The sequence below is a fragment of the Drosophila gunungcola genome, unplaced genomic scaffold (genome assembly GCF_025200985.1).
Source record: "Drosophila gunungcola strain Sukarami unplaced genomic scaffold, Dgunungcola_SK_2 000001F, whole genome shotgun sequence".
Taxonomy (NCBI): Eukaryota; Metazoa; Arthropoda; class Insecta; order Diptera; family Drosophilidae; genus Drosophila; species Drosophila gunungcola.
Window position 1 is genome coordinate 2,429,958 of NW_026453197.1, and position 25,019 is coordinate 2,454,976.

At 39.4% G+C, this 25,019-nt stretch overlaps 1 protein-coding gene across 5 annotated transcripts; it reads left to right on the plus strand.

Moving 5' to 3' along the window:
• The first annotated feature begins 883 nt into the window (after positions 1–883).
• On the plus strand, positions 884–24,593 carry LOC128262038 (solute carrier organic anion transporter family member 5A1). Of its 5 annotated transcripts, none has more exons than XM_052996051.1 (9): positions 884–1,115; positions 3,320–3,502; positions 15,947–16,198; positions 17,840–18,858; positions 19,760–20,608; positions 21,133–21,547; positions 21,609–21,760; positions 22,106–22,235; positions 22,297–24,593. In XM_052996051.1, exons 3-9 carry the CDS (start codon positions 16,023–16,025, stop codon positions 23,153–23,155), a joined length of 3,600 nt encoding a protein of 1,199 aa, XP_052852011.1. In that variant the 5' UTR covers positions 884–1,115; positions 3,320–3,502; positions 15,947–16,022; the 3' UTR covers positions 23,156–24,593. The 5 variants fall into 5 exon arrangements, with proteins under 5 accessions (XP_052852011.1, XP_052852012.1, XP_052852013.1 ...); XM_052996052.1 differs by having other exon boundaries at positions 884–1,087; XM_052996055.1 differs by having other exon boundaries at positions 907–928.
• The last annotated feature ends 426 nt before the right edge of the window (positions 24,594–25,019 follow it).

Sequence of the window (25,019 nt, forward strand, 5' to 3'; positions counted from 1 at the left end):
CTAAAAAATTTGGAAACTTTTTTGGATCTAGGAAAATAAAAGCGAGATACATGCAAAATCTTGATAAATAATTTGATTGTCTATATTGACTTGAACAAGACTAAAAATACATTCACGAGTGGGAGAATTTTTGTTTTTTGCGTTTTAAACGCCTGTTAAAAAATGTAATACCCTCAGAAATTTTTTTAATTATCCTCAAGGATCACAATAAGCCGGAGAGATTTGTTTACACAAAGGTTATGGTGATGCACGTTAGCATAATGAGCTCAAATTAATCTCCAGATAGCTTTAAAAAAATTCAAGGAGCGAAACATGATCGGCTATATTGTACACTGTTTAATGAATTGTTCAATATTTTTTTTTATACAAAAAAAAACAAAAGATTATATTTGGCTGTGTGATGTGTGTAAAAAAGAAAGGTCCTTTACAAAATAGAGCAGATTGACAGTCTATGCGTTTTGTTTGAGTCTCCCACTTGCGGGTTGTCGAAATCAGAGTTTTAAAAAGGGTTTTCGAATATGTTCCAGTGGAGTCTACCTATCATTCGGCATAGTTCGTGTACACGCTAAATACCCAGCACACTCACCCTGGTTTAAGTCTAAATAGCACAGGCTGCGATAGTGATGTAAGTTGAAGGGGTACGATATATCGTGTCGTGATCAACATCGAATATATCTGAATCGATAAAAATGTTATGTTACCGGTGTAATTGTTATGATATTATTGTAAACTTATTTTAAATTCTACGTTGAATTTTAAAAAACATCCGATTTATTGCAAAACTATACATGGTTTAAATATCATAGGACGCTTCTAAAGCGAATATATCGGCGTTTCTGCCATCCCTATACTGAGAGCGAGTTCTCTCCGTCTTTTTAGCATTCGCTTTATCACGCATTCGTCTTTTGAAATCCACATTCGACGGATGGTAAAAATTTAACGGATGGTCAAGATTTAGCTGAACGGATTCGCGTCGGATTAATTGAGCCACCTTTTTGTTTTTTGAGGCGGCCAAACGAAGAAGTGTCGAATTGATTTTGTGCTACTATTGCGAAAAGAATCGCTACGGCGGGCGTGTGTGTGTATGGTAAAACATAAATAAAGTGCAATTACGGGTCAGTAACCCAAACAAAGAAGTGATAAGAGTGCAAAGGGTCCTTGAATGCGAGTGTAAAGAGTGATAAGTCTGCTTGGAACAATGTGCTCGAAAATCTCTTATTTGCCTGTGTACGAATGTGTGGGTGTTTAACTCACCTGTGTGTGTGCGGACATCTGTTCTGTCTCGTCTTCCTATGCTTCCATCCGTCCGTCTCACTGTCCTCCACCGTCCACCCCTGTCCCTTACCGACCTCCTGCGGTCCAGTCTCCTCGTCTCGCTGTACTACATGCCCATCAGGTAAAGGTGTGTGAGTGGGGACTTACAGGCTGGCTCTCTCTCGCTCTCTCCCTCTCTGTGTGTGGTAAACTATTTATTGTTCTTTCATAATGCAAAAAACAAACTATTTCAAATGGATAACTTGATATAAAAACTATGTAAACAGTTGTAATTATTTCTTATTATTATTTATTCGCTCTGAAATTTGACAAACTTCGATTTTAAAGGTGTTGATTTTGTTTTGAAGGAAGAAATATTTTTAAATGAGCTAATTTTGTGAGCTAATTGCTTTACCCTAATTGCTTGAAATTTTACGATTTTGTAATGAAACAAACGAATTTCTCAAATTAACAGAGAGCATTTCAATGGCAAAGAACATGAGTGTGAAAATGTTCAAGGTGATAGATTAGTTTCCTTGATGTTGAGCCACCCTGATATTTCTTTGAAGGCACTTGTTACAGATTCCCTTTTCCCTTTTCACTCTCTTTTCTCTCGCTCCCCCACTGAGTTTTTCTTTGTGACGTTTTATGGCGTTTTCTTCGTTTTTGCTTTTCAATTGATTTATTTTTGCATAATCGTTCAGTGCCAGACCAAAGCAACTCATAAGCAAAAGAAAAAATAAACGCATGCTAAGTACAATTGACATGTGTATATGTAGACTCGCACATGTTTACATTTCCACTATAGCTAAAGGTTTTGTGATTTTTGACAAAAGGCGAATAATTTGCAGTCCCGTGCTAATGGCAAAATCTATTTCCCGTGCTGATAAATTATCAATGGGATTCTGTACGTTTTATGCACTTCGAGTTCTCGAGCAATGATTTTTTTTCCTACCCGAAAAAAAAGTAAGAACTGGTTTTCCTATCCCAACTCACCGAATGAGTGTGACAAATTTGGAATCAAAATTAGTTTAACAATGAAATTAAGCTTTTTATTGGAGGTGTTTGTGATTTCAATAGAAACACTATAAGTAAAAAGTATACAAATACACAACTGTTTTGATACGAATAAAGTTTTGTTTACGACAACTGTAAATATCGGTTAACAACGTTTGCGGGAAAGGCACATTTTCAATCCATTAAAACAGAATGGTCAGAAGAAATTAAGATTCACTTCCTGTTAACTTGAAGTTTAGCGGAATAACTTAATTCAATCAGAGTTTTGGGTATTTTTCTTTTAATAACATACTTGTCCACTATTATATTGGTCTGAAAAGATTGATAGTTCTTTATTTATTGTGTTGCCTAATCAGTTTTGAAATTAAAGTATTAAAATTGTACCTAGAACGGCATTATAGTTTCAAATAAAAAAAAAATGATTATTTTCTTAACATTAAAAAATTGTTTGTCCATTTTTGTAGTTTTTCAAACATGTACTTCAGAACAAACATGCCTTGTGGCTGTGATTATACTCCCACAATTTAAAAAATAAATTATTATTTTAATTTTTTTTATTATTTTTATTTACGTTAAACAATCTGTACAAATACAAAGTTGTTGACCGATTTCCCTGCATTTACACCTTGATGTGTAATTCCAATATTCGTATAGCTTGTTCCATTTCTTGCGCTTGGCAGGCGCTCTCTTTCGGCCCTGCTCCCCATACGCTCTCTTTCGTTTCCTTTTGGTGTTGGTAGCCCCAATTAGCTGGGTTTTCTTGCCAAATCTTGGCACGTAACAAAATGAGCGAGGTAAAAACACTAACAACATTAAGGCATAAACATAATCGCGCGATCGCGTTGTGCTCTCTTTCTAACGGTATTTGTGCTGGCGCTATCCTCTCCCGCTCGGTTAAGAAAACACAAAAACCGGTTTAACGCAGATCTTAGCTCTCCATTCGTCCCGCTCGACTTGCTCCGAAAAACTCACTCTCTCCCAGAAGAGAAAGACAAATACGCAATTGTTATTGTTCAATAAATCAAATAATTCATTCAATTATTTTCAGCGAAACAAAAATGTGCAATTTGAATGCCAAGTAACTTAAGGAATCTCTCTTCTATTTTGTGTGTTTACAAATAAATTCCCCCCAAATTAATGTGCGAAAGAATCTCACTGAACAATAAAATTGAATGAAAAGTCGCAGAGAAAATTGAAAGCAAGGAGGAAACGCAAGGAAAGCAAGTTGAAGGTATGTAAGTCCTCAAAATTTTATTTGCTTTTATTTATCGATTGCCGTCGTTTGTCAACGGCTTTGTAAGCTGCTCTGCAAACTTCCCACTCATGGCCCGAATATATCAAGTTGTTAACATTGCAACGGGCCAGTTGGGATATTACGTGACTTCTTTTTTCACCGAAAACCCCTTGAACATAACAGCTATGGTGACGAAAATTGAAATCAAATCGCCGAGTGTGTCACACAATATCAATCAAAGTCGCAGAAACAAAGCTTCAACAGCTGAAACTGCAATTCGATTTAACGGAACACGGTGGAGGGATAACTTTTCCGACTGGCGGAAAATCGATTGCAACGTCAGCAATTGGTACGACTTTAGGACTTCCTAGTAGTCAAACTTTGCCCACGAGGGCATTCAACCTTAGCCGAAAATCAGGACCCTCGATTTGTGACACGGCGTATATACTATTCCAATGTGAGGTTCTTTTTTGGCAATATGGTTTGCTGTGACTCTAAATGTAACATGGGTCTTTTTTTTTTGCTTTATATACATTTTGTAGGACAAGTTGTTAAACTTACAGTTTAACGTAATAAATAAAATTGGGGAGATCTATGATCTATTTCATAGTTTTGACCACATTTTTTTCAGCTGCTGTCTTGTTTTGTGTTTTCAACAGCCGTTAAAACTTTTCATTTTGATTCCCAATCCCCGTCTATATTGCTATTGGTTTTGTGTCTATATTTTCTTTATACTTCGCTAGTGAAATGCTTTCTCCTTTGGCTTTTGCTTTACCTTTTGTGCAATCGCTGAATGAGTTTTCACATATTGTCCAATTATGCCTTTAAACGATCATTGAATTTAATTTAATTTTAAAATCATAGGCAGAAATGTTTTCATAATCTGGGAGTCGCGTTGTTACATCATTAACGTACTTGAAAAGTTATTAATTTTGTGTGAAATGATACAGAAGAATGGAATGGGAAGTTCTTCAATCAAAGGAAAAGATAATATTAATTAAACTTTTCCACAACGTCAGCGGAAAACTTGAAGAAGAAGTTTAAATTTGCTAATAGCCACAACTAATCCATCATTTGAGGGGGTATATTTATTTAGGCAGGCTTTGCAAAGCGTAAATTTTCCCCCGTTTTCTTGAAATACTTAAAATTTTCATCTTAAAGTGGCAATTAAAAAGGCATAAAAACAAACACAGAAAGTACTCAAGAAATAAGATGGTAAAATGTTTACATTTCAGCTTGTTCGTTTTAAGGAACAAATTTGTCCAGATGTGTTAAATTACTATAACATTATAGTTTTTTTTAGAAACTGCTCCAATTGAAAGAAAGAGTCACGGCAACTGATTTTAGGGTTACTAGTCAAAAATCGCACGAAATTTCTCAAATTTGTCATTGACTTTTGTTTTCCTTTCTCATTCTCAGGCGGAGAAAGCGTGGTTTTAAAACAATGCCAACAACAACGGCGATCAGAAATTATACAAATTTCGGTTGTGTGGCAACGAGCACAATAACAACAATGATAACCGTTTTAGTAAATTCACCAAATACCAGTAAGAGAAAAAATACAACAAAAGTAGGCTTTTGTTTACATTCGTTTTTTTTTTTCCTCTACTGCACACGAATTGCGTTGAACAGAGATTTAGGGCCACACATTCATTCATTCATTCACTCACTCGTTCACTTGGTTCACGTTCACTCATTCACCTATTTATTTAATTTTTCGTGTGTATTTTTCAACTTTTCCTGTTGTAATTTTTTGATTGCTCCGACTGTGTCGCATGTTAGCGTTTTTAGGTCAGTTCCAATCTGTGTTTTTGCCCTGCTTGCACACGCAAATTAAAGTTTACCCCAAAAAGTCGCCTTCAAACTTTTCCTGATTTTCATTTCTAAACAATGGTTTTTTAAGTTTTAATTTTTGTTTAGCCATTTTTTGGTGTCTCTCCCTATGCGAGTTGAATTTTAATTTGGGCTAAACTCTGATTACTTTCTTTTTTATTTATTTATAAATTCAAAAACTGACTTCTTGATGTCTTCTTAGCCCAAAATTAATATACTGCTCTTTGGATTCAAGCATACACCACAATAGTTTTACATATTTAAAGATCAAAAGCTATGCTGTTCCCAATTCTTTGTTGGACTTTTCTTTAGAGTTCCCCCTCCCCAGATATTCGTGGGTCGGATGTTCGCCTCCAGCTAATCCCGCCCCCTAGATTAACTCCCGTCGAGAAGAACTTAAACAAACAAGCGGGAAACACAAACAAACTGAACGTAAAGCTCTTTTGGGGCAAGTGATGATACTGGGAGGGGGCATAATCCGATCTATCCAATCTGCATTTTGGTCAGATCTGAGGGGTGTATGCTCTGTTGATTTGTCTTCATTATCAGCTCGTTGACTGTTTGTTATTTGCCTCTGATTCTCGGGTAAACAGAGAGCCAGACGACGTGGCCGTGATTGTTAGTAGTGTTTGCTTTTTGTGGTAAAACTTATTTTTAATCTTCGAGCACACAGCGCGTTGCCAAGTCGCTCCTCCCACGGCATTTTTTTTTTTGCCCACCACTAGGTTTTACCCCCGGAAACCGCCACGGCGTATGAGTTATTTTCGTTTGTTCGATGGGTTCAAGTCGATCGGACGCTTTGCACATTTTATGAATGCTTCTGACAGCCCCACAACCGCCTCCTTTCCAATAAACTAGAGATACACCAACACGCTTTTATCATTTTTTGTCAGTAATGCACAGTGGTTGCTGATTTTGTTGCTCAACTAAAGGAAGAACATCAATATTTTAATATCTGGATTTAATTGGATTTCTTTTCCACACTTATATTATCCCTGAAGTACATATTTTGTGAATAGTTAAGGTTTAACTTTAATTACAAAACGTTTATTTAGGCTTAAATTTATCAATGCGTTTTCAAATTCCTATTTTTGTCCTTTGTTTAATTTATAGAATATTTTCTAAATTGATTCAATTCCACAATCTTTTTCTAACTCTTAGTAATTTTATTAAATCAACAAGTCAGCCAGTTAACTGCCGCAATATTTCAACTCCCAATAGTTTTTTATTCCAATACTTTTAATTTTGTATCTGTTGTCATTACTAAAATAAATATATCTTAAATCACTGTAGCTATTTAAGTGCTATTTTCTGTTCGTCTAGGTGTATATGTATAGATGAGATGGGCATATTTTATTCAGGCAATGCAGCTTGTTTATCTCTGATATATTGACGCATGGCTCCTGTTGTGGCTTCCATTGTTTCTATTTTAATTATTCCGCATCTTTATAATTCCCAAACATGCGTCAAATGCCCCCGAGATGCAAACACAAGCAGATATACGATATATAAAAGGAATATGGCCAAGCTTTGGGAACTGGTACGTGAAATGATTTCAGCCAAATGTTGGCTTAATAACTGTTTTTGTTTGCTTCTGGCTTCCCAGAGCCATATATTCATTTCCTTTTTGCCTAACCCCTTTCCCCTTTACCCATCACAGTTTCCCGTTTCCCAGGCAAGTGTCTTTTGTTTTATCAGCTGCAAAAAGTTTTGTTGAATAAACAAGTGAACCTTTTTCTGCCTCAGATAATATGTATTGTGGCGAATTTGAATTATTATCCAAGAGCCTGTGACGTCAAACTGCAGTGGAAAGCAAGGCGGGGGATGAGGTAAAAAGCATCTGTACTTTTAACTGGCCTTAAAATTTCAAGGCGATTTCTTAATTCCGTGATTGATCTTAAGTTAGGTAGCAAGAAATTCGGATCCGATTTTATCTTCCCCAAGGTTAAGGCATTTTGGCTACTGTAATGTCAGCAAACGGTTACATGACATTCTTATCTGCCTTAGTTAATTCTCAGGACTTATGTGTGTCACTCTGTTTGAGTTTGTGCCACTCTTGGCCTGGCCTTCGCAGCCGGTCAAACGAGTACCAATGGCCAATGCGACATAGCTATAGATGCAGATCTATATGTACTCAAAGATTCAGATACCGGTTTGCAGAAACACACCCACTTGAAATGCTGTCATCCACTTCTGCAATGTCCAAGACAAGAAGCAAACAGTACAAAATCATCAGTTTGTTGTTTGCATCTAGCAATAAATGATTTTAAGTATTTTAACATACTTGTTGAGAATTTTAAAGCGTTTTCAATAAAGCGGCTAACGTTAAAGTTAGCAAAATTTAAAACTATTTACAAATTATTTTGTTAAGGTACAGCTTTAGGTAAAGATTAGCATATCTTTTCTAGGATATATTTTAAGTTTAGACTGTAAATAATTGATTTTTAATATTTTCACAATGAAATATACCTTTGAAAATAAATTGATCATAACTTATGCTCTCATTTTTTCTCAATGCAATAAATGGCCGGAACGTAATTATGAAATAAATTAATCGGTCTTTGTTGGAGCCTGAGTCTGGGTCTTGACCGGATCGTGAATCGATCAATTACTGTGGGAGAGGCCAAACTGTACTCTGGCTAATAATCGAGGTCAGCACTCTCCATATGGAGACAAAGCAGCAAGATCAGCGAACTTTCCGGGCGATGTGGTGGGAGGTAGAGGTGCTATGATTCAGCTGGGGGCCACCTTATGAGACACCCGCGATGGGATGAGATCTTGGGCAATGAATTAATGCACAGTTTCCCGCCACTCTTGGCACATCTCGCTCGGTGACATGTGACTTTTGGCGACTTGTGCAATTAAGAGCTGCAGCAACAAACGCAAAAGTGTCGCAGTCACAGCGGTAGTTACAGATACAAATACAGATACAGATACAGATCCAGTGCCCCGTTCCATTGAAACTCACTCTCCGTGCCAAAACTGAACTGAATGGAGCTGACGCTGACTAAGAGGATTATTTGCCACTCCGTTGCTGTTGAATCTCGGTGCTGCTGCCCTGTAATCCGATCCACTTCATCTAACTCACACCGATTTGGGTGTTTTGTTGTGCTCGGCGAGTCATCTGGGTGGGTGGTTTGAATACTTCACGGAAGCCCCTCTTTTTCGAACCAAACAGACCCAAACAGCAGCAAACCGATCCAAGCCAAACCAAACCCAACCCAACCCGATGTAATTTAAAACAAAAAGCTTAAAACGAGTTTGTCGAATTCCAAGAGCCAAATAATTACACGAAACGCATTCGAGTTGCACCACCGAGTGCACAAAAGGGGGGAAAGGAAGGCTAAGCCTGTGGGTCTTAGGAAACTTGAGAGCTGCATTCGAGTTGGCCAAAAGAACCCGTTGCATGCTCATATAGCGATTGGGATAGCAGTCGGGAACAAAGAAACATTTGGAAAAACGGTACGCTCTAAAGAAGACTTAGTAATACTAATACGATATATAATAATAGTGGGTTAAAACGACTTGACAACCAAAACTGGAAGCACATAAATCAAAATATATGAGAAAGACAAATTTATGAATTTCAAAAAGCATATATAATATTTTAAAGTCCTGTCAAGAAGCTTGATTTACACAATATGAATTAATTTCGGAGCGTATTGCTGAAAAGCTAAATCCTAAAACATTAAAATAAGTAAAAGTAAATCGAGTTAAATTCTCATTTATAGGTGATTTTAGTTTTGTACATAAATCGAAGTGAAAAAAAAGTTGTATATAATTTGCAAACATCCAAGTATCACTTCTTGCATGACATTTAAATCTATAGCAAATTACTTATCGGAACCGTAAACTAATGGAATTATTTCACTTAATACAGCATATAAAGCCTTTTAAATCCCAAAACAGTTCAGTCGTAATTAAAATCGAGTGGTATCATGAATATCGTACCGTTAGATGCTTTTGAAACTCTTCCGATTTCCGCCAATCTTAGGGCTCCTATGATTTGTCCGTCACTCTTTTCGTGGCACGCTGTGGCGAAGATGTGTGTCCCTAATGGTGCCATAAACATAGACAAATTGTATCCACCTGATGGAAAGTATGGAGAATTCCCTGGAGGAATCCCTAGAAAAATACCAGGAGGCATACCTGGAGGCATACCTGGAGGAAATAATGGCGGAGCTTCTGGGGGAAAACCTGGAGGAAATTCTGGGGGAAAACCTGGAGGAGCTTCTGGGGAAAAACCTGGAGGAAATTCTGGGGGAAAACCTGGAGGAATACCTGGAGGAAATAATGGCGGAGCTTCTGGGGGAAAACCTGGAGGAAATTCTGGGGGAAAACCTGGAGGAGCTTCTGGGGAAAAACCTGGAGGAAATTCTGGGGGAAAACCTGGAGGAATACCTGGAGGAAATAATGGCGGAGCTTCTGATGGAAAACCTGGAGGAATACCTGGAGGCATACCTGGAGGAAATAATGGAGGAGCTTCTGGGGGAAAACCAGAAGGGAATTCTGGGGGAAAACCTGGAGGAATACCTGGAGGAAATAATGGCGGAGCTTCTGAGGGAAAACCTGAAGGAAATTTTGGGGGAAAACCTGGAGGAACTTCTGGGGGAAAACCTGGAGGAACTTCTGGTGGAAAACCTGGAGGAATACCTGGAGGAAATAATGGAGGAGCTTCTGGGGGAAAACCTGAAGGGAATTCTGGGGGAAAACCTGGAGGAACTTCTGGGGGAAAACCTGGAGGAACTTCTGGTGGAAAACCTGGAGGAATACCTGGAGGAAATAATGGAGGAGCTTCTGGGGGAAAACCTGGAGGAGTTTCTGGGGGAAAACCTGGAGGCACTTCTGGGGAAAAACCTGTAGGAATACCTGGAGGAATCCCTGGAGGAAACAATGGCGGAGCTTCTGGGGGAAAACCAGAAGGGAATTCTGGGGGAAAACCTGTAGGAAGCGCAGGAGGTGTCTCTGGAGAAAGTCTTGGCGGAAATCCAGCGAAAAAACCAGGAGGAAACTCTGGAGGAAAAACTGGAGGAAATTCTGCGGGAAAACCTGGAGGAGCTAAAAACATAAATATCAACGATATTAAATTGAAAACTGGCTGATTGAAGTTGTTCTTAAATGTAAATATTACGACCGCGGAATAAGAAAATTATTACTAAATTTGCCATAAAATTAGTTAACCTTGCTAATTAAACCAATTTAAAATAAAAAGCTATATAAAAAATATCACTTTTTTCTGAAAGAGCCTTTTGTTTTTTTTTTTTTTCATTTTTTGAATACATTTTTTACTGATTTCATATTTTGTTTGCTACAATATACTTGTAAATTAAAAAAGAAAAGGTATTAATATATTTAAGTGAGCAGTAGTTTTAAACTATTAACTCAATATTAGGTTCATGAAACGCAAATTAGAAAAGCGAATGGGAAGTACCCAATTATTTTGAACCAAAATTTTAAATTTACAAATGACGTACTTATCAATAGTAATAACAGAAAACAATAATATATTACGTAAAGTGTAAATGTAGGTCGGAGGGTCAAGCCAATGCCTAATCTCGGATTCACAACATCTGAATTCTATATTGCAAATGAAATACTCCTTATCTCTTTGAGCCCCTAGTCTAGGCACAGGGCATTAGTTTCGTGTTCGGAACTGTAATCTACCCCACAGTGGATCTCCAATTAGTTATTATACCCTTGCAGAGGGTATTATAATTTCAGTCAGAAGTTTGCAACGCAGTGAAGGAGACGTTTCCGACCCTATAAAGTATATATATTCTTGATCAGCATCACTAGGAGAGTCGATCTAGCCATGTCCGTCTGTCCGTCTGTCCGTCTGTCCGTCTGTCCGTCCGTTTATATGCAAACTAGTCTCTCAGTTTTAAAGCTATCTGCATGAAACTTTCCCAAAAGTTGTCTTTCTATTGCAGGTAGTATATAAGTCGGAACGAGCCGGATCGGACGACTATAGCATATAGCTCCCATAGGAACAATCGGAAAAATAAATGAAAAAAAATTATAACTTTGCTGTTTTTTAATTTTTTGTTTAGTTCTTCGACATATAGTAATGGTAAAATATTTCCGATTTACGGTTTAAATTTCATCAAAATCGGACGACTATAGCATATAGCTCCCATAGGAACAATCGGAAAAATAAATGAAAAAAAATTATAACTTTGCTGTTTTTTAATTTTTTGTTTAGTTCTTCGAGATATAGTAATGGTTTAATATTTCAGAATTACGGTTTCAATTTCATCAAAATCGGACGACTATAGCATATAGCTCCCATAGGAACAATCGGAAAAATAAATGAAAAAAATTATAACTTTTCTGTTTTTTAATTTTTTGTTTAGTTCTTCGACATATAGCAATGTTTAATTATTTCAGAATTATGGTATAAATTTTATCAAAATCGGACGTCTATAGCATATAGCTCCCATAGAAATAATAAAAATATATAAAATAACTATCTAATAATTGAGCTGCAAATAATCATAGTTTCAATGTTTTTTTTTAGCACATACTCAAGTAAATCATAATTTAAATGTTTTCAAAAGTATTTAATTAATGCAATAGCTGCAAGGGTATATGAACTTCGGCTTGCCGAAGTTTGCTTTCCTTCTTGTTTGAAAATTCAAATTGATTTCCAAAATGGGCATGGAAAGAAATCTAACATTTTTGTACAAAAATTAGCTGGAACCATTTGTTTGAATTTTTGTATATACGAAACAATTTTTCGGACATGTATAAAATTAATAATAAATCTTGAAAAAACTTAAAAAAAATACAGTTTATAATGACTAAAATCATCTCCTATTTAAAGTATATAGTGTTTAGCAACAAGATTCGATTAAATAAAAGAATATTTTTAAGTTTTAAAATAATTATTAGAGGAGGTTTTTTTGGTGTAGAAAGTGTGCTTATGAAAATATTCGGTTAAGTAGAAAATTTCATACCGCGGTTTTGATTTCAAGAAACGTTGAGTTGTCGGTTGAAATTCCATTGAAACTTAGTGAGCTCTAAAAGTGCTTCGCCTTGAAATTAATCTAAATTAAATTAGACCAGAAACGGCTGCGTAAATAAACTGGAGCCTTATAAAATCACCATGCCATTTTTTTTAATCAAGTTTAAGAAGTTTTTGTGGTGCTGAGCATGAGAACTTTAACTGTTTGTTTCGAGATAGATGTTTTCAGTCTTATCGCACTGTTGTTATAGTGTTTCTCCATAATTACTTCAACTGCTGTTGCCCTGAAACTAAAAAAGGGAAAATGCCCATTTGTGCCCCTCTTTTGCCTTTTGTCTTTGTTCCATTTCTGTACAAACACACTCTTATCGGGGAATATATAACAAGTCTGAACAACATCATCTGCCTGCTCTCGTATCAGTAAAGAAATAATTTTTCCGCAATTAGTTAGTAACGAGTGTAGTATTTTTGTGTCTTCTAAACTAAGGAGACGTTCACACTCCACGTGAAAGTATCTTTGTATCTTTTTTTTATCTACTAACACAAAAATCGGAGAGACAAAAAAACAGCAGAAAAACATAAAAACAAAGCAAGGCAAAACAAAACAAAACCAGAGAAGAAACCGCGCAGAAAAACTTGTTTTGTAAACTTAACTTCCTGTATGCGAATCGCATAAGATCGCTTATGTATCCGTATCTGTATCTGTGACTGGATTGTGGATATTGCGGCCTGAGAAAGACGGCAGTGGATGACTCACACAAAGCCGAAATCTCCCCGGCTCGAACAAGTTTCTTTATTTGGCTATGACAGGCTTTCTGCCTAAAACTCGGCCCGACTGACCTTTACCATTTTGGCCAAGAATCGCACGAAATAAATCTTGTTTTCAGTTTGCACTTGCTCGATCTTTCACTTCCACGCACTTGTTTGAATGTCGTCGGACTTACTTATTGTCTTATTTAATTACATCAGCCATCTCACCGCAATCTTCGGGGGTTCAATGTCCCAATGTCCAGACACAAAGATATAGAAAATACTGTGAGAGTGAGGATGTACTTAGAAACCTGTGCGTGATTCGCATCTTCATGGGCGGCTGAATAGTCGGTAGAATAGCCCGCAAAGGGCGTCAGCACGGAACTAATGCCAAATGATCAAGATCAGGCCACAAACGATTTAAAATCACAGACGCTCTCTGAATAAAAATTAACTTGCTTGCCTTTTTTTTTGAAAATTCAATTGGCTGCGAATTTCGTGAGGAAACTTTTCCATTAAACGAGGAAAAGGAGGCCTTAAATGCTTCTTCCATAATCCAACTCTCCTTTTATCCCTTTCCACTTGTTGTTACTTATGCAACAATCCACCTGTCAGTCCTGCATTATTTTTAATATTCCAAAAATGCGAATTCAACTCAATTTAAAGGGTTTCGGTGGCCGCTTTCACCGTTCAGACTCTGGACAGCCCCTCCTGTCGCAGACGAGAAACATTTCATAAATGATGTACATTTTGGGACAAACTCAATTTATGTAATACCCAGGGAGTTAACTTTGCCATGTCGCCCTTTAATTAACTCACATTGTGCAATTCATCCGAAAGTTGGGATAATCATACGCTTGTTCGCCACAAAGAGGAAATATTTTCCTAGCTGTTTGTATTTCCCGTGATAGATCTGATTAATGAAAACATTTCCGATTGTGCCCCAATTAGAGATGTAATACGGCAATGGCATTATTAAAGCATGCTTAGTTTGCTGATCTCCAGAGTAAACATTTCCTGCTACATTCGGCGACTACCTCAACAAGAACAGGGTAAAATTTGTGTTTTGGCAAATGGCCAATAAATTGAGGCAGAAAAAAAATGTAGCTCTTTCATCACACTTTTATCCTGGGACAACTGCAGCAGCATCTGTGACACCGAAACCTCGCTGGCAACAAAAAAAAGAGATGAAGCTAAAAGGAAAAACAAATTTGAAAATGTGGAACATGGAAGCAATACGAGGCGGCATTTGTGGGTCACTGGGAGGGAAATTCAATAGTGGGATGAGGATAATTGATTAACTGGTCAGTGGGCAAAAGTGGTGGTGCAGCCAGAAGTGTGCACCACCTAGTACTAATGGAAGTCCCTAAATCACACTTAAGCGGTCATCCATCCAACCATAAGGGTAAGCTCCCAAGTAAATCCTCAATTAGTTGCCATTTGCATGGACTCTCAGCTTGGCGACTAGAGGAGCCGGAATGCAGAAGCGCACAATTACCAGCATTAGCTTTTTGCTGATTTTCATATTCCTTTTGAGCCTCGAGACAATCGATAAATTGGCCCTTCAAGTGGCGTCGCCTCTTTTGTTGTCATAGCTGCTGGTCTTTGGCAGCGTCGCATATTAATGAAAGGAAAATCGTTCAACGAAGTGAGCAACTGTTGGCTCTCACCCTGATGGTTATTGCAATGACGATGCCGATGCCATTGGAATCTTTTTTGTATCTAGAAGATGGCAAAGCAGTTTCATTAGTCCTTCCTTAAGCGGGTGGGTTGTGTGGTCTTGTCACGCATTTATCTAAAAAGCGATGGGTAATAAATTGTAAAAAAAACTGTACGGACATCTTTTGTTCTCAGAACACTGAAGCGTGTCACGAACTGAATTTCGCTGATACACAGCCCAAAAATATAATATTTTAATTATACAATACTTTGAATTTTAATAAATTCAACTAGGGTATAGGAAAAACAAAACTTAATCGGTGTCTACATAACTTGTCTACAAAACTTGTTTTTGATCTACATTAAAGATATACGATTTTTATATTTTACAATATAATATAATATTAATTTGATTATGTTGTGTTCCGATTTATATAATGACACGATCGGGATGAGGTCAAATGACGAACTGACTTTATTCTGCGCAGTGGGCATCCTTTTATACATGCTTTGAGTGTGATATTAAGAGATTATGCAATAATAACATAGGTTGCAAGAAATGAACTTTAAAGTAAGGATGTTGCAATATTCTAAGATTATACAATACATATCAGATTATGTTAAAAAATTAAAGTGTTTTATAAGTTTACACAAAAATGTGTGTGATTCTTTGCTTGAGGCCAATTTTCTTGAGCTTTAAAGTGTGATCCTTTGAATGGTGCCAGTTTTCTTGAGTTTTAAAGTGTGAGGATTGTGACACGATTGCATCTCGAATAAGGACATCTCCCTACAAAGCCGTAAAGTCTTCACGCTCACATGCACAAGTGTCTGAGTGTAGAGCAAGCTTTTAATAGAAGACGGCGTCAGCAAGCATCCTTCTCAGTCGGCGGATGTCTGGACGGGTGGCAGTCAAAACGGTTGGGTAATGGAAATGGAGGTACTAGGTGGGTGGGCGGCTGGGTCACCGCCTTGCGTAATTATCTTTTTCGCCCTTTTTCGCTCCATCTCAGTCGCATGTTGCAGCGACTCTTCTGTTTGAGCTCAATTAGTGTGGCAACGGGGCGAGCATTTCAGGAAGTAATTGTCGGCGTCATCAACTGGGGACTTGTGCTCTCTGGGAGGTGGTGGTGGTGTGTGTGTGTGTAAAAGTCCCTAATGACACTTCCGTGGAACTGAACTCTGAACTCTGAAAGTCAACTCCAATGCTAAGCCATTTCTCCCGCTTTTTATTCCAGGATATGCCTCAAAGCTGATCGATTGACCGAGTGAACGATTGCGCCGCCAGTTGGTTAAATGCTAACATAATACATAATGTCGGCGAAGCACATCGAACAGTATACGAATCCCTCCTTCGAGCAGGAGTCCGACCCACCGCCTCCCACCGGGGGCGTGGCAGATGTGGGAGCGAGTAACACCACGAACAGCAGCAGCAGTAGCAGTAGCAACAAAGCTAACGATGCCGGCACCGAAAATCGCAAAGGTCACAGGTGAGGAAATCGCTGCAGTTGCCAGTTGCCCATTGCCGGTTTCCAAGTATATAAATATATTTATATTTATATATATATATTATTTTGGAGACATATTAGCCCACCCCCTCGGTGCAAAGAAAGTGAAATATGTACATTTTACCTAAATTGACACTTACCTTGGGCAAACAAACACAAAATGTACTTCCCTATATTCCGCCCCATATCAATAATTAGCTGTGGGGATGGGACTCAGAACTTTGCGGGGGCACGTTTAGCGGCACGTGGGTGAGCCGGTTAGGGCACTAATAATTCATAAGACTGCAGCGCCTTCGCGCCCCGTCAAAACCAATCGATAGCAGTCGATTACGATGAGTCGGTCAAGTTTGAAATATTCAAAGGCAGGAAAAGGAAAGCGTGACAAACAAGTCCAGGGTGAGCACGTGAGCTTAAAGGCTCGACGACGAGCCCGAATCGCGTCGATTCGCCAGCTACCGCAGTCATCCGCGTGCACTGCCAGTCGAAGGAACTCCGGAAGAGCTGTCGAACGGAGAACGGGAAGTCCTGTAGTCCTGAAGTCCTGAGAAAAAGGCCAGAGTGAGAGCAGCCAGTAGAGCATTTGTGGTTGCAGCTGTGCCAAGCCAAGTGAGCGGTGGGGCAAGGAGAAATACAATATGGCCTGAAGGCTGGAGCATTGGCAGTGGCAGAGGCAGAGGCAGAGGCAGAGGCAGTGTGTTGGCCAACAGCCCAAAGAGCTTGACATTGAGTGGGCCAGGCGTCCTCGCCTCGCCTCGGGCGTCCTTGGACCGTCCATCGCCAAGTTCTAGGCCGCCTTTAGACAGGCTGACAAAAAAGACACAAAATGCTAGAGCAAGGCTGAAACATTGAATACCCTGGGCAAAGGCGAACTAGGTCCTATTTTTACATAACATTGAAAGGAATATTAAAAGTAAAACATATTTGTATCGACTTTCTTAAAGAAATATAATATAATACTTAAATAGTGTTTAAAACATTAGTTTAATTCACCTAAACTGGCTCGATTTTTAAGCTTTTTCTTAAATACAAATAATCCAAAAATATTTTAGAATTCAGTAAATTATAAACCTGTTAATTAAAAATAAAAAATGATTAGACTTTTTACTTAACTTTAAAATAAATTATAAACCTGTTAATTAAAAATAAAAAATGATTAGACTTTTTACTTAACTTTATATTTAATAAATAACATTTTTGTGACTCCAGCTTTGAGCAACAATATTATAAAATACCTTTTTAATTGAAAACCCAGTTTATTTAATTCTTTTATAACTTGACATATGACAAAATGTTTTATCTTGTACAACAAATAGTATGAAGTTAAATAAAAGTTAAAATCTAGTTTTAGATTCAAAGAGCTCACGTGTGGTATTGAAAACGCAATCTTCCAGCTTCATTTATAGTCTTTTAAGCAAAAGATATACGGGCGGATCGAATATTCCCAACCAACAATATTCCCGTACAAAGCTTGTCACAAAATGTTTGGAAATTAGGCTAAAATTGAACGTTTCTTATCAGTTTTTGGCTTGGGGTATGGCATAAACCCAGAAAAAATGCAAAAAATCAGAGCTTATTGTCAAATTTCCCTTGTTGATCTGACCACGGAAACAATCTCACTTGCAGGCGGCAGGAATCGATGTACCAGATGACCGGCCTCTACTCGGAGACGAATAGCGGCGACGACAGCAGTATAGATGCGGCCCTTGACCTGGATAATCAGCCCCATGCCACATCCCACCTGGCCGGTGATCAGATGCCGCCGGCAGGTGCGTCAGTGGGAGTTGGAGTTGGAGTGGGAGTGGACAGCGTGACAGTGAAATGCCACAGTCGACAGGCGTCGGCGGGGGGCAAGTGCCCGGCGGATCAGGAGGAGGACTTCGACGAGGAGCAGTTCCGATCGGGCGATTGCGGCATCCTCAACTGTCGTCCGTACGGCATCCAGCGTTTCGCCCGCATCAAAATCTTTGTCCTGCTGCTCTCACTGCTGGTGATGATGCAGCAGGCCCTCTGCTCGGGCTACTTCAACTCGGTGATCACCACGATCGAGAAGCGCTTCGAAATCCCCTCCAGCTACTCCGGCCTGATAGCCTCCAGCTACGAGATAGGCAACGTGATCACCGTGATCTTCGTCAGCTACCTGGGCAGCAGGCGGCACATCCCCGTCTGGATTGGGATCGGAGCGGTGATCATGGGCATCGGCTCGCTGGTGTTCATGGTGCCGCACTTTACGGGCGAGCCGAATCCTGGCATTGCGATTGTGAACAAAACCAGCGATAACATTTGCCGCAGTGCATTGGTGAGGGAACAGGACATGGACCTGGGTCGCCTGTCCAGCGGTCTGTCCAACCAACCGCTGGCGCCGCACACGCTGCGCGAGGACAACTGCCTGGAGGGCAAAGCCTCCACCACGGGACCCGTGCTGCTCTTCGTGCTCGCCCAGCTGCTCCTCGGCTGCGGTGGCAGTCCGCTCTTCACCCTGGGCACCACCTACGTGGACGATCACGTGCGGACGGAGAGCTCGTCGATGTATATCGGCTGCATGTACAGCATGGGCGCCTTTGGACCCGTCGTCGGCTTCCTGCTCGGCGCCTACCTGCTCTCCTTTCACATGGACTCGCTCTCCTCCACCATCATATCAATAAGTGAGTAATGTTTGCACTTGCAACCTTTATCTCATTGGCATGATGTCCTTTAAGTAGATTTTAAACTGAGAAGTCATATGGAGTTTTACATTTTAAAACCTACTTATAGCTTAGCATTAAAAACCGACCACTAAAAACAGACAGAAATCTAGATATCTTTAAAATTATACATTTTTTCACAAGTTTGTCACAGTTTGTGAGTCATCACTGGGAGAAATATATATTATTATTTCATTTCAAAAACGCTGTTCACAAATAAAGATTCTTAAATTTAAATTAAAATGTGCATATATTCGATTCTGCTTTAGTTAAAAAGGCACATCAAAGACGACCTTACAAAGGCCCTAAAAAAAGACTTTTCATTCTCAAAAATCGTACTAAAATTTGTTTACTATATATATATATATATAACCAAACAAACCAAACAAATTTTAAATTAAAGATAGCGCAAATACCTAAGCTGATGGTGCTGAGGGAAACTATGTTTAGAAAAGCCAAATTTATTATAAATATATACGGTTGGACCTGCAGAAAACTTCTGTAAAAGAGTAAACCATTTTATAGTAATTTTTCATCTAAATTGATCAACAAAAAATAATAGTATTCGAAAGAAAAACATTTTTCTATTAACTACAAATATATTGAAAAATAAAAAAATATTGTTTCATATAAATCAAAATGTATGTTTATAATTAAAAGAATGAGTGAGTCAGAACAAATCTTTTTAAAAGAGATATAAAGGCATGCACTTAAATCTTATTGACTATAGGTACTTAAGCTTTAGTTTAGACAGCTTCTTAAGAGCCGGAAACGTTTTGGTTTCTTAAAGTGATTTTATTGCTACCATACTTGCAGGCTGCATAACAACTTGAACTTCATTAAACTTATTGATTCCTTGCAGGTCCCGGCGACAGACGTTGGGTGGGAATGTGGTGGGGCGGTTTCCTGCTGTGCGGAGTCATTCTGCTGGTGGTGGCCGTGCCCTTCTTCTCCTTCCCCAAGGTGCTGGCCCGCGAAAAGAAGAAGATCCGGAAGAGCAGCGTGGTGCAGCCGGCTTTGCCAAACAACTCGGCGGCCACCGCGGCGACCGATGAAATGGGCAAGGTGAAGAAGCTCGAGATTGTGGCCGTGACCAGCAAGGAGGACGAGTCGCAGCCGCCGCCCAAAGTGGACACTGGCTACGGCAAGGACATCAAGGACATACCGCAGTCGATGCTGCGCCTCGTGAAGAACCCCGTTTACATCGTGACCTGCCTGGGCGCCTGCATGGAGCTGATGATCGTCTCCGGCTTCGTGGTCTTCCTGCCCAAGTACCTGGAGACGCAGTTCAGCCTGGGCAAGAGTCAGGCCAACATCTTCACCGGGTCGATCGCTGTGCCTGGTGCGTGCATCGGCATCTTCCTCGGCGGCTGCATCCTCAAACGGTTCCAGCTGAAGCCCAAGGGCGCCGTCCAGTTCGTCCTGATCACCAACGTCATCTGCCTGGCCTGCTATGCCATGCTGTTCTTCCTCGGCTGCGACAACCTGAAGATGGCCGGCACCACAATCCCTTACTACACCAGCAACAAACAGGGCTCCACGCTGGAGCAGCCCTTCCAGGTGAACCTGACGGCCGCCTGCAACTTCGGCTGCGAGTGCCTCACCAGCGAGGTGGAGCCGGTGTGTGGCAACAATGGGCTCACCTACTTCAGTCCCTGCCACGCTGGCTGCACGGCCTTCTCATCCAGCTCCAACTACACCAACTGCGCATGTAAGTGAAGTCTTTGCTAGCTACAATTCTCATTATTTTTGTTTCCAAAGGAATTTCAAAAAAGGTTTGTTAGTTAGAATTAGTTTAAATTTGTATACAATTATTTCTATTTACCATAATTATTAGTGCATGCATAATTTGACTAAATACAATTTTATTCTAGTTGTAAACAAATAAATTAACCATAGCTTAAAAAAAGAGATTTTTTTATAGATTTTTACGTTGATTACTACAGTAACCGATTACTACATTACACACTTGAATTAACCATAGCTTAATATAACATTTTTAATATAATTTTACGTTGATTACTATCCATTATTGTTTGAATTATTTAATGTCAATGTATAAAGTATTTATTAAACAGTATTTGTTTTGAACACAAACATATTATAGTTGACGTAGTGACGTAATCGAAAAATTATCGTAACATAAAATCAATGTGCACACATAAATTTAGTTTTATTTTTCTTTTTTATTGTTGTCTACACCCAATTAATATTTAAAAAATGTATATTTTCCAGGTGTTCACGCCAACATCTCGAGCAGCATTTATCGGGGGGCTGGTGGCAGCCAGGCCCAGGCGCTTAGTGCCAACGAGAACTTCGCCGAGGTGACGGTGGTGCCGGTGGCCACCGCTGGACCATGTGCCACGCCCTGTCGCACCATCTACCCGTTCCTCATACTGCTGTTCTTCATGACCTTCTTGGTGGCCTCCACTCAGATGCCGCTGCTCATGATCGTGTTGCGATCGGTGTCCGAGGAGGAGCGCTCCTTTGCCCTGGGCATGCAGTTTGTGATCTTTCGACTCTTCGGTTACATTCCGGCGCCCATCCTCTTTGGCAACCTCATCGACTCCACCTGCTTGCTTTGGAAGTCGTCCTGCGGCGAGAAGGGAGGTCGCTGTCTCATCTACGACATTGAGAAGTTTCGATACAAGTATGAATAAATCATGTAGATGTGTAGCTTATTTATTATAACTTTTATAAATAATTTCCAGATATGTTGGTCTCTGTGCGTCTGTAAAGCTGGTTGCTTTGTTTATCTTTATGGTGGATTGGTGGTTGGTGCGAAGGCGCAAGCAGCTGGAAAAAATGAAGCCCCTTAACGCAAGCGATCCCATCATCGGTTCCATCATAAGTCTAGACAAATGTAAGTTTGATATTCAATTAATGCTTTTAGGTTTGTTTGAAGGGTGATTTAACTGCATAATAGCATTCCAATTTAGTTAAGCTATATCCGATTTTAACCTGTAAAGCGGTTTGCTTTACACTAAAAAGCGATAATCAAAAAGCAAAGAATATAACAACTACGAAATTTTTGGCAAGTCCAGAAATTATTGTAAATTATTAATTTATTAAATAATTAAACCTAAAAAAGACACAATCGGTTTTGTGTTAATAATATTTTCTAAAACGAATGGGGCTTTAACTTGATGAATTTTGATTGACTCCGGATAAATTTAATTTTTTAATTAATCACTGTACCATTTTTCAGTATTTGAAGAAAAGCTTTCTGGCGCCGAGCCGCCCACTGCATTTGTTGGAGGCGGAGGAGAGCTGATCATACCCACAGAGATACTTCGTCATTCGCGCAACGATTCGCGCACCATGCAGATGGACTACTGGTAAGTCTGCTTTACTTTTAAGTTTAAGAACTTTTACTTAATTAAATTGAATTTTCTGCAGCTACGACAAGTGCGGTCATGTGGTGACGCCGACGAACACGTGCAACCAGCCGCAGACCAAGTCAAAGAAGCACTTCCGAAGCGCCTCGTGTGATGTGAAGATGATCAAGAGCTTTGCCCGTGACCACAACTCGTCCAGTGGGCCAGCGGACGCTGCTGGTCAAGATGCAGCTGGTGCAAGCAGTAAATACAAGAATCTCAAGAAGTTCCAGGCGCACACACGCAACCACTCGACGGATCTGCACGACCCCAGTCAACCAATCCGATACATTCAGAACCAGCTCCGGCCGCAGGACTGTGCCGAGGAGGATGATGACGACGAGCTGACCACCGGCTGTGGGCACTTTGTCAAGAAGCACTCGCGGAACCACAGCTACGATCAGATCTACATGCCCAACAACATACGCTTTGATGCGGACTTCCTGCGTCATCCCCATGCACACCACAACCCGAAGAAAAATGTAAACGTACTGAAGAACGTGGTGACCGATATGGGCAAGCTGAAGAACTCAAATGAAATGGAGGCCGGTGGAGCTGGATCCCGTGGTCATTCCCGCAACAACTCCAAGGACTTGAACGCCAAAATTCCCAGTGGAACACCAGTGAACAGTGGCTCTGGGCAGGGGGCACCCGAATCTAGCACAACGGGTCTGAGTGTGCTGCGGCATCGTCGCACCAACTCCAAGGATCTGAATTACCAAGTGCTGCCCGAGACCGCTCCCGCTAGCTCCTTGGCAGGGCATCCGCATACCCAGCACACGCGGAACACGTCGCACCACAAGATTCAGATCGATGACGATCGGAACGAGCTCATCAACGACATCGATGACGAGGAGGAGGAACGCTCCACTTGTGCTTAGTCTGATGCCAAGTAGTTTAAGCTAGGATTATTATCGGTTTGTGGCAGCAGCATTCCGGGCGGCAAACGCCTCTTCGTGTTATCTGTGTGTTGCCCTGTGTTTCCTGACGACTCAGTGACTCAACTCTCAGCTGCTCTTTGTACTTACGACCGAGTGTTCAAATCTATTTTCCCCGTAAAAGGCACCTGAAAATAGAAATCTTTTGATATATGCAACATTCAGCCAGAGTTCGAATCCGAATCCGAATCCGATACGAATACGAATACTTGCAGCTAATAGTGGTTACGTAACCAGGCGATAGAATAGAAATCCTAGCAAGCAACTATCATATTTTAGAATAGGCGTAGATCGTTGTGATAGGAATATTTTGTATTGTATTTTTAGTGGAGTGTAGGATCCGTGAAAAGTCGATTAAGCGTTCAAACTGCAAACTCGATATGTTCCGCTTTAACCCCACTATGTGTAATCTCGGTTTCGAAGTGAGACGATTGACTGAGAAACAGAGAAAGCGACAGAGAAGGGAACGAGAAACGAATAGCAAATTACAATGTTTTTAGTAATCCGAACATGTAAACAATTGTCAATGGAAATTGTGCTGTGAAACAATGTGTGAGTATAGAAAACAAAAAAATTAACGAAGTCGTTGGATTGGAAGGAAGGAAGTGGAAACACGCTGAATGTAACTCTTATGCAATACATTATTTAGAGAATCTTTGTGGACAAACACGCCCACACATTGTGCATCCAATAGAAGGGTTCGAATGAGGAATAGATCTAGACTTGTTTTACTACAAAATCCTAAATCCTAAATTCCCTGTTTTAAACGTAGCGAGAAGTGCAAGCCTAGCATAGATTTTAAAACCGAATGATGTACTTTAAATGCGATAATGCCTTAAAAAATATCAATTAATTATACACGCAGATAAAGTCAGTATCTCAACTGAAATGGAAATCGATTTCCTGCGCACTGCCCGAGTGCAAGACCCCAGTAGTCCTAAGTGATGCAATCTAGGTTAATTAGTACCAACTAATTCTATGTTTACACCAGCCAGCCACATACAGTAGGAACGGAGGCAGAGCGCTCACCGAGCACTAAATAGATACATCCATATAAATAAATATATGTATACAATTCTACATTGATAAGTACCTACGCGTAGCTAAGAATTCGTATCGGGATATGTGTTTGTACAACATAACTTATACATTATTGAAGAGCGATTTTAATACAGACCACAAGAGAGAATGTGAGTCTTAGGTGCAAAAAATCATATATATCATATATATGTATATGCGAAAAGTATGTTTAAGGAATACATATTTTTACTTAGAGAAAATATTGCAAATAAACTAAATAAGGACATGTATGAAATGAAAACAATGAGACTCCTGAAAACAAAAAACAAAATAAACAATTATTGTAATAGACAAATGAAAAGTTGCTTTTATTTAAAATACGAATTATTTGTTTAAAATAAACTGAATTGGCGCCAATGCAAGTGAGTATTTGATTCCGGAACTACATTAATGGTGTGACCTTATCATTTTCTTTTTTCTTTTAGCCATGACTTGAACCTAAAGTAGCTGCACTTAACAAAAAATTTGACTAAATATACCTAAAAATATTTAATATACAAATTAAAATATTAAATTAATAAACAAAATCTAAAATTAAAAAAAATAAATCAGTAAAATTCATTCTACCATCTGCCAGAAATAAAAAATTTACCGACTTATGAGTTGGAGAAAATGTGTTAAATTTGTTCTTATTTAGTTTTACCCTTTCGGCAAAGATTTTATATAGCTTCCTTAATTTATAACATTATTTAAAAACAATTTCAATATCAATTGATTAATGATTTTA

Excerpts from the sequence above, each read along its gene's own strand:
- LOC128262038 (XM_052996051.1), top strand. The coding sequence starts at position 16,023 with ATGTCGGCGAAGCACATCGAACAGTATACGAATCCCTCCTTCGAGCAG. Across the intron at positions 16,199-17,839 it reads GAAAATCGCAAAGGTCACAG|GCGGCAGGAATCGATGTACC; the intron begins GTGAGGAAATCG and ends TCTCACTTGCAG. Across the intron at positions 21,761-22,105 it reads CATCATAAGTCTAGACAAAT|TATTTGAAGAAAAGCTTTCT; the intron begins GTAAGTTTGATA and ends ACCATTTTTCAG.